This window comes from Dendrobates tinctorius, unplaced genomic scaffold, assembly GCF_039654945.1.
Source record: "Dendrobates tinctorius isolate UK_male_01 unplaced genomic scaffold, ASM3965494v1 ptg000016l, whole genome shotgun sequence".
Taxonomy (NCBI): domain Eukaryota; kingdom Metazoa; phylum Chordata; class Amphibia; order Anura; family Dendrobatidae; genus Dendrobates; species Dendrobates tinctorius.
The window spans coordinates 43,048,047-43,058,652 of record NW_027361684.1 but is presented as its reverse complement, the minus strand read 5'-3'; the positions used below and the strand labels follow the sequence as shown (position 1 = coordinate 43,058,652).

Sequence of the window (10,606 nt, the reverse complement as noted above, 5' to 3'; positions counted from 1 at the left end):
GGAGTGCTTTCATTGTACTGGAGCATGCTCGCCCTGCTGTAGCCACGAGCACCGCCTCATGCACACTCAGCGTTACCGGAGAGACTCCCGTGTGACAGCTGACATGAGGCAGTCCTCCGCCTCCCCTGTACTGGGCTCCTCCCTGGCTGCAGGCTGCACTACCTGCCCTGGGCTGGCAGCGCAATGCCAAGCGGATAGCACTCACCTGACCTGACTGACACCTAACACAAGGGCGTGGCTATGGATAGCCGGAGGCGAATCGTTATATTTGATTGGTGGGTTTGGTAATGAGAGAGTGAAATTCTTCTCCTCATTGGTGGCTGATAAGAGAGGGGTGTGGCTTGTCGTTCTCGCTGCCCCTCTCGGTCACTTCCACAGGGTGCTGGCACCATGGCAGGTCGCAGCTCCGGGCAGCTTCGGGGCCCCGCTCCAGAGAGCGACACTGACTCCGAGTCTGAGGGGCTGCGGCCCCGGCTGCAGGTCATTCACAGCGGCCACTTTATGGTCTCCTCCCCGCACAATGATGACAGACACCGGAGTGAGGAGCCGCACAAGTTGGGAACGGTCTCTGCCGGCAGCATTGATCCCACGCTCACCCGACTGTTCGAGTGCATGAGCCTAGCGTACAGGTGAGACCCGGGTATGGCAAGGGTTAAGTGGGCGGCGTGGGCACGGCTGCCCCGGGAGAGGCTGGCAGAGTTATACAGAACTGCTGTAAGAACCGGTGATTGCAGTGAGAAGGGGTGCTGCTGTAAGGGTTAATTGTAGACTGGTGGTAATAACACGGCTCTAACTGGGGCCGGCAGCAGCATGTCACCGGTATAACCAAGGCCAGCATGTCACCGCTGTAACCGGGGCCGGCAGCAGCATCTCACCGCTGTACCTGGGGCCAGCACGTCACCGCTCTAACCGGGGCCGGCAGCAGCATGTCACCGCTGTACCTGGGGCCAGCACGTCACCGCTGTAACCGGGGCCGGCAGCAGCATGTCACCGCTGTACCTGGGGCCAGCACGTCACCGCTGTAACCGGGGCCGGCAGCAGCACGTCACCGCTGTAACCGGGGCCAGCACGTCACCGCTATAACCGGGGCCGGCAGCAGCATGTCACCGTTGTAACCGGGGCCAGCACGTCACCGCTATAACCGGGGCCGGCAGCAGCATGTCACCGGTATAACCAAGACCAGCATGTCACCGCTGTAACCGGGGCCAGCAGCAGCATGTCACCGGTATAACCGGGGCCAGCACGTCACCGCTATAACCGGGGCCGGCAGCAGCATGTCACCGGTATAACCAAGACCAGCATGTCACCGCTGTAACCGGGGCCAGCAGCAGCATGTCACCGGTATAACCGGGGCCAGCACGTCACAGGTATAACTCGGGCCAGTATGTCACTGCTATAACCAGGGCTGGCAGCAGCATGTCACCGCTATAACCAGGGCTGGCACATCACCTCACCGGTATAACCGGGGCCAGCATGTTACCGCTATAACAAGGACTGGCATGTCACTATTGTAACCATGGCTGGCACGTCACTGCTATAACAAAAGTCGGCACGTAACCACTGTAACAAGGACTGGTATGTCGCCACTATAACGAGGGCCGGCATGTCACTGGTATAACTGGGCCCGACATGTCACCGCTATAACAAAAGTCAAAATGTAACCACTATAACAAGGGCCAGCGGCAGCATGTCATCACTATAATCCGGGTCAGCACATCACCGCTATAACTGGGGCCAACACATCAGTGCAATAACTGGGGCCGGCACGTCACTGCTAAACTGTCAGATTGTGGATGATGGTGACCTTAACCCTAATATTATGCGACCGTACTGTATATTTGCAATCAGCATGTAAAAACTGAAGCCTAGGACGTCCATTCAATAAAGGAGGCCAGTCACGGCCTGTCGGACCTCAGGCACACTTATGCACTGGGTCTATAATTGCATGAAAAGTTTGGTTAGGTTTCGGTAAGCTTCAGGGTCTCTCTTAGCCAGACAAATAGTGGGTGTTGAAGGTTATGTGGCAGGATGGGCTGTTACTGCCTGTAATAAAAGGCATTTTGGCCGCAGGAGGTCATTCACTATTTGGAATTCATTACTGAACTTTCCAGCATCAAGACTAGTGTCAGTGGTCCTAACCACCTGCTAATCCGGCAGCGTTTGGAGGCCGAGCTGCTGCAGGCCCCCTTGTCATCATACCGGCATTCTGCCCAACACAATCCCGACCACCTGTAATAAATCTTTCTCCCCACCCGGCTCCCAGCCTCCATTCTGCTGCACTCGGTTCTCCTTGCTCATCTGCTGCTCCTGCCGGACCAGGTTCACACTAGTGTTTGAAAAACCATCCACTGTATGTCCATAAAAAAATGATGTTAATATGTACTGTCATCAGTATGCCATCCACGTGTTCCTTTTTTTGCGTCTGTGATATCCATTTTTTTATATGGACAATTTAAGAGGAAACTGTACTTTCCCTTTATTATCTTTTTATAATTGTAGTGTATCTGTGAAAAACACACGAATGGTAATCCATATGTGATCTGTTTTTTACACAGCCATTGACTTATAATCAGGGCCGCAATCAGGGCATTACTGCCCTTACTGCTGTATGGGGCCTGGTGAGCAGCAGTACAGAAGGGGGCACGCAGGTCAGGGGCCCCGCTCCTGTGCTTCTAGTCATCAGCCCCCAAGTGCTGTGTGCGCTGCGGCCGGGGTCTGCGGCGCACACATAAGCACAGCCACCAAAGCGGCCGACATCAGAGAGCTACACGAAGTGGAAGAGCTGAAGGACCTGTGGTGACATCATTATCACAGGCCTTCATCATTTATCAGCTCTGCCATCTGATCATATGACGATGACGTCACCACGGGTCCTTCAGCCGTAGGAGCCCAGCCAGGTAAGAAGGTTTTTTTGTTTTTGTTTTTTTTTTGTTTTGTTATTGAAAGCAGCAATATGTCGGGGCAGAATGGAGACACACACGGGCAGAATGGAGACACACACGGGGGCAGAGTGGGAGACACACGGGGGCAGAGTGGGAGACACACGGGGGCAGAGTGGGAGACACACGGGGGCAGAGTGGGAGACACACGGGGGCAGAGTGGGAGACACACGGGGGCAGAGTGGGAGACACACGGGGGCAGAGTGGGAGACACACGGGGGCAGAGTGGGAGACACACGGGGGCAGAGTGGGAGACACACGGGGGCAGAGTGGGAGACACACGGGGGCAGAGTGGGAGACACACGGGGGCAGAGTGGGAGACACACGGGGGCAGAGTGGGAGACACACGGGGGCAGAGTGGGAGACACACGGGGGCAGAGTGGGAGACACACGGGGGCAGAGTGGGAGACACACGGGGGCAGAGTGGGAGACACACGGGGGCAGAGTGGGAGACACACGGGGGCAGAGTGGGAGACACACGGGGGCAGAGTGGGAGACACACGGGGGCAGAGTGGGAGACAAGCGGCATACTGAAGACACAGGTGCAGGATTGGAGACACGGGGGCAGGATGGGAGACAAGTCCACTTCAGTCCTAATATCCACCATTCATAAAAGAAGCAGGGCATTGTCTTTTGGATACAAAATCTATCATTATCAAGAAAGAGCATAGATTATATATAAATAATTAAACAATAAATACTCAAAAACAATTGATACCAATGTTTTAACACCTAATAAGGACATGTAAAAAACATGTAATAATATGGTGTTTAAACATAGCATATCATCAATTTAGTGGGCAAAGAGAGACAAAACAGGTGCATAATCAATTCAAATGATACATGTACAGTGCCTTGCGAAAGTATTCTGCTCCCTGGAACTTTTCAACCTTTTCCCACATATCATGCTTCAAACACAAAGATATCAAATGTAAATTTTTGGTGAAGAATCAACAAGTGGAACACAATTTTAAATTTTTGTGGAAATTCAAAAACTGAAAAGTGGGGCGTGCAATATTATTCGGCCCCTTTACTTTCAGTGCAGCAAACTCACTCCAGAAGTTCATTATGGATCTCTGAATGATCCAATGTTGTCCTAAATGACTAATGATGATAAATATAATCCACCTGTGTGTAATCAAGTCTCCGTATAAATGCACCTGCTCTGTGATAGTCTCAGGGTTCTGTTTGATGCACAGAGGACATCATGAAGACCAAGGAACACAATAGGCAGGTCCGTGATACTGTTGTGGAAAAGTTTAAAGCCGGATTTGGATACAAAATGATTTCCAAAACTTTAAACATCCCAAGGAGCACTGTGCAAGTGATCATATTGAAATGGAAAAAGTATCATACCACTGCAAATCTACCAAGACCTGGCCGTCCCGCTAAACTTGCAAACAAGAAGACTGAATAGAGATGCAGCCAAGAGGCCTATGATTACTCTGGATGATCTGCAGAGATCTACAGCTGAGGTGGGACAGTCTGTCCATAGGACAACAATCAGTCATACACTGCACAAATCTGGTCTTTATGGAAGAGTGGCAAGAAGAAAGCCAATTCGCAAAGATATCCATAAAAAGTGTTTTTTTAAAGTTTGCAACAAGCCACCTGGGAGACGCACGAAACGTGGAAGAAGGTGCTCTGGTCAGATGAAACCAAAATCGAACTTTTTGGCAACAATGCCAATATATACGTTTGGCGTAAAGGCAACACAGCTTATCACCCTGAACACACCATCCCCACTGTCAAACATGGTTGTGGCAGCATCATGGTTTGGGCCTGCTTTTCTTCACCAGGGACAGGGAAGATCGTTAAAATTGATGGGAAGATGGATGGAGCAAAATACAGGACCATTCTTGAAGGAAGCTTGTTGGAGTCTGCAAAAGACCTGAGACTGGGACGGAGATTTGTCTTCCAAGAAGACAATGATACTAAACATAAAGCAAAACCTACAATGGAATGGTTCACAAATAAATGTATACAGGTGTTAGAATGGCCATTCCTACCATTGGCCGCAGTACAAAAGGTCTTCCCCCTGAGTCATCATACCACATCTAGAGCAATTTCCACACTTGTAGAAACCTAGAGGCTTCCTGTCGAGCCAGGTACTCGCCTTACCCGGTCTCTGATAGAGGCTATGGACCAGCCAGTCCCCGATCGAGCGACCCCCCCCCCCCCCCCCTCCGCTATATTCAATATTTGGTCTGGCTGAGACAAATTTACTTACATTGGGGTCCGCTAGAAGAACCCCCCCAGTATTTTTTTTTTTTTTTTTTTTAGAACCTGGTAAACCTTTTCAGATTGCCCATCAAATGTTCCAATAAGTCTAGCCAGATTCTTTTGATCATCAGTCTGGACCCTATCATTACTAAGGAGGGTTTGCCTATTAACAGAAAAAGCCTCATTTAGCGGTCCATCCAAAGCTGTTAAGATGGACGAGTCATAATCCAACCCCTCTTAAGGTACTGTCACACTTAGCGATGCACCAGCGATCCCGACCAGCGATATGATGCGGTCAGGATTGCTGGTGCATCGCTAAATGGTTGCTAGTTAGCTGCCACACGGGCATATCTCACCAGCGACATCGCGGGTGGTCGCTACTTACCTGTCAGACGAGGCGATCCTGATGTCCTCCCGCCCGCGTCCACGCGTCGCTCGTCTCCACAGCAGGAAGCTGACGACGAGAAACGGTCCAGGACGTTCTCGCGCAATCAGCGATAACCAGCGGGGGAGCGGTCGGAGGTAAGTATCAGACATAGCAATATTGCTTAGTGTGACAGGCCCTTTAAAAACAGAATAACCAAGGGACAGTTTCTCCAGATCAGAAGGAACTGTTCTGATTTGGGTACCTTTAGAAGGCAATCTAGGGATCTGTATTATAGATTTAGGAGGAGGGGTTATCCGTGCAGTGCTCACCAAGGTGTTGCCATTGTGGAGTACATTTTTTTTCCCTTGACTGAGAATGAAATACTGAGTCCGTCTTATGAGGTCATTACTGTGGGCTTGCATCAGATAATAATTTTTTATAAAGATGATGAGATGGAGCACTAATCATGGTTCATGATGTTTGATATTTGACGTATTTATATGTTTATCAGATACCCTTGGGAAATCATCTTTAGTTCCAAGACTCTCTTCATCGCTGCCCTTTAATATGTTGTTTTCCCACCTTTGTTGTAGGGCGTAATAGGGCCGTAAGGGATAGTCTACGTTGAGTGGGGGAGCCAAAAAATCGTTCTTTAGGGTGCCAACCTCCACAGTCAGGTAGGGGCAATCATAGGCCTATTATATGGTATCTGTTAGGCTAGTCTATTTTGGGTATATTCTCGGCATATACCTTTCTTCACTGGGTTGGTGTATTTTAAATTGAATCATTAAAGGTTTTTTAAGGGGAATACATGTGCACACACTAATTCTTGATTTCCTAAGGGCCCCGTCACACATAGCGACTCGCCAGCGATCCCGACAACGATATCAACTTGTCAGGATCGCTGGTGAGCTGTCAAACAGGCAGATCTCACCAGTGATCAGCACCAGTGACGCCGAGCGCGCGGCGTCGCTGTGTACTTTAGTTACCAGTGCGCTGATGCAGGGAGCTGGTAACCAAGGTACACATCAGGTTTGTAAGGGGCGTGTGTCACTTAGAAACCCGTTGTGTACCTTGGTTACCAGCTCCCTGCATCAGCATGCTGGTAACTAAGGTACACATCGGTTTTCTAAGCCCGGTGCTTCGAAACCCTGCGTTTACCTTAGTTACCAGCTCGCTGATCGCTGGTCTCCCGCCTGTCACGCGCAGCGATGCGTGCTGGCCAGCGGGAGACCAGCGACCAAAAATATGTCCAGGGCTTTCCATCAACGATCAGTGATACCGGCAGGGGGGCCGGTCGCTAATAGGTGTCACACACAGCGATCTCGCTGGTGAGATCGCTGTTGAGTCACAAAACTTGTGACTCAGCAGCGATCTCGCTAGTGAGATCGCTATGTGTGACGGGGGGCTTTAGCTTATTTGATACGTCAATACAAAACGAGGTCTGACCTAGTGCAGAGGACAAGGCTCAACTGTACACAGAAGGAATGAAACTACTGCGACAATGGGACAAGTTGTATGTGGAATGGGGCCTTTTGTATCATAAGGTGTACCTACCATCTGAGCTGCAGCACTGGTACCAACTGATAATCCCTGTGTGGATGGGTCCAGTGGTTGCTTGCGATGCGCATGAGAAGGGGGGCTCACTTTGGAAGTGAAAAGACACTTCAGTGGTTGCAGCGAATCCTCTATTGCCCTGAGTTGGGAGGGATGGTGGCAGACGCGTGTAGGCAGTGTCAGGTCTGTGGGCTCAGCAAAAGCCCTGAGCAGCGGGCTCCCACGCAGTCTATTAAGACTTCGGCTCCGTTAGAGCTACTCATGATTGACTACGTTTTGATAGGGTACTCTACGTCGGGGTACTCCTATTGCCTGCTAATGACATATCACTTTACCAAGTATGTTGTAGCTGTGTCGACAAGAGACCAGATGGCAAAGTTGGCGGCTGAGGCCGTGTGTCGACATTTCTTCCAAGTGTTCCGGTGTCGGCAGAGAATACACTCGGATCAAGGGGCATGCTTCCAAGGGACACTGATGAAGGAGCTGCACCAGCTGTATGGTATCGAACAGTCGACAACAACGTTTTATCACTCCCAGGGTAACGAGGCATGTGAGCGCTTTAATCAGATCCTGTTGCAAATGTTGAGGACATTAGAGGGTCAACAGCAGGCACGCTGGCCTAAGTATCTCCCCGAATTGATGTGGGCCTACAATAATAGAGTACACAGCACTACTGGCTATTCACCACACATATTGATGTTTGGGAGACCCAGCCCTGGATATTGAGGATTTGAACATGCCGGATCACTCCTCCAATCCCCCTCAGACTGCATCCGAATGGGTACGAGAACACCGGCGGCGGTTGAGGGTGGTGCATCAGGTGGTGGGTGATCGTCTTTGTCAGGTGGCCCATAGGGACATGCGACCCGTGCAAACAGAGTTGTTCTCTCCGGGAGATAGTGTTGGTGAGGGCAAAACGACGGTCAGGAAAGCTGGACACGTCCCTAACCACACCCATTTCAGTAGTCACTCCCATATCCACGCCCCCCAACCACACCCATTTAGCACTGCTGATCACATGTGGACAGCTGTATATAGCTGGTACACGTGTATACAGTGTGTGGGTGGCTGTATATTGCCGGTACACATAAATACATTTTGTGGACGGATGTATATAGCTTGCACAGTGCGTGGACAGTCATATATAGCTGGCACAGTGCGTGGACGGTTCGTATATAGCTGGCACAGTGCGTGGACGGTTCGTATATAGCTGGCACAGTGCGTGGACGGTTTGTATATAGCTGGCACAGTGTGTGGACGGTTCGTATAAAGTATAGCTGGCACAGGACAGTTTCTTGTCAGTTCTTGGCCATTCCAGTCTCTGTGAGGAAAAGTAACAAAAGGGTTAAACCTGACAGAGCAGCGGCAGGAGGACAGAGGGAGTCACGCGTCGTCATGGACACCAGCTCATACACTTCCGGCAGTCTGAGTCAACAACAATCCCTCCCTAGTGAGCGCTCCATACAGCACCCAGCTCTCACTCTACTCCATATGATACCAGATCCTGCCTGTCTCGCTCTCACATGCTGCTGCTCCTTGCGCCGCGCACAAGCGCCACGGCAGCATGTGACAGAGACAGGCAGGATCTGGGATCATATGGAGTAGAGTGAGAGCCGGGTGGTACTAAAGCGCTGCTGCGGCCGCCGGTTCGGTCCTCCCGGAGTCCCGAACGATTACCTCCTCCTGATGTGCTGTAAGCTGACCACCGGAAATGAGGTCAGCAGTCACTTCCGGCGGTCAGCTTACAGCACGTTACTTCCAGTGGAACGAGTCAGACTGCTTGTATTTTGCGGTCATCTGACTGCGATCGCGGGAAAGAAAGCGTCCCGGCCGGGACGGCGGGATACGGACCCGAAATCGGGACTGTCCCGCGGGAATCGGAACGCTTGGGAGCTATTTGTTTACTGCAACCCCTTCATCTTGGGAGCCTGAGGCCTTGCTGTGGAACAAATACAGTGCGTTCCTGAGAGCTGTGTGACTGTGGAGCTTTGTAGAGTCCCTGTTGTGATGAGCTGAGAAGAAATATTTGACAGATATTTTATAGAGAAACAGGTGTATTGGTTCTAGGAGAATTTGTGAGGACTACAGGAGGAAAGACGGCATCTTGAGGCTACAGAACTATAAGTCCACGGCGTTTGGGCTCTGCACCGGCCGACAAGACGAGGAACCTTGTGTTGCTGCAACTGATTGGCGCCGAAGATTGGGACTGGCTGCAGCCTATGCATTCTATATTCCTGAGAGGAGACTCATCTCAGGTTAAAGGTACCATAGTCATAGATACTCAGGTATCCATAGTTGAAGCGCTTAAGGACCTTTGTATTATATTTATATGTATTGTTATTATATGTTTTTGTAGGTTCTACTCAGTGTGCCATTCCAGGGGGTCCCTTGATATCACTACATTTGATTTACACCTGTTCTCTGAGTACCTGAATAGACCTTTCTGTTAGGTAAATTTTTTGTAAATCCCAGTGTAATACACTCTTCAGGGAACCTGAGATTGGCATAGTGATTTCAGCTCCAGCTGAGTGAGTGTACTTTTATAAGGGTATTTCAATCTGTTTCTTCCACATACTAAGTTCTACTTTATCTGCTGTTTGAGTAAAGATACTTTTGGGATTTCTGCCTCAGTCTCGGTTTGTGACCCACTGGATCTTATTCGGACCTCTGGTCGTTACAAATTCAACACACCTCAATTTTTGTAGTAAAAAAGTAGACCTGTCCAAGAGCGGTAAAGGATCCACCTTTCAGAGTATCATTTATTTATTTTTTTTAATTTAATGCATTGAAAAAAGTGAAAAAATATACAAACCTTGCAAAAGGTTGAAGTGAACACTTTCTGTAAGAACCATCGCATTTCAAACTTACAACATTCCTGGTTCGAAATGCGTCGTATTTTATGAAGGGTGTTCAGAAGGTGAAATCTCTGTTCCCCTGTACTTTACACACTCTCCCCTGCTCCAGGACTGAATCTCTGGTGCCACCCATGGTGTCTGTTACTGTCTTCAGCGCTGCCGGCGATTAGTGAGCTCAGCAACTTGAGCAGAGTCATGGAGATAAGTTACTGTCTGCAGCGCTGTCATCGATGTAATGATGAAGTCAGTAAGTATTTAGGGCACTTTTACATGGAGATATTTTGCATCAGTATTTGTTAACCGACTCCTGGAGTGGGTCCAAAACACAGACGAGGTGAAAGTGATTCAGTTATTTGTATTCTCTGTGTTTGCTCCTGTCTGTTTTTTAGCTTCCAAATACAGATGTAAAATACTGCCCCAAATACTCACTGTGTGAATGAGGCGAGGAAGCTGCTTGTAGTCCTGCTGTAATATAAATCCTTATTCCTATGGTGAATGCACACTTGCTTGTCTTCTCTGCTCCATGATGTTCAGCAGAGAGGAGCAACACCTGGGGCAAAACTGTGGCCGGCAGATGTCCAGCCCTATGACACAGTGACGTGATAGACCCCAACTCCTAAACAAAATGAATCTGATAGACGCACACAAAATAAATACACAAAGCA

The 10,606-nt window shown here is 49.7% G+C and overlaps 1 protein-coding gene across 2 annotated transcripts in view; it reads left to right on the top strand.

Moving 5' to 3' along the window:
• The first annotated feature begins 325 nt into the window (after positions 1–325).
• Positions 326–10,606, top strand: part of MLXIPL (MLX interacting protein like) — a 141,547-nt gene continuing 131,266 nt past the window's right edge. The window contains exon 1 of one of the 2 annotated variants that reach the window (XM_073565756.1): positions 326–629. In XM_073565756.1, coding sequence (XP_073421857.1) covers positions 391–629 — 239 coding nt within the window. In that variant the 5' untranslated portion in view covers positions 326–390. The remainder of the gene's footprint in view (positions 630–10,606) is intronic. The other variant, XM_073565755.1, reaches the window with a different exon arrangement.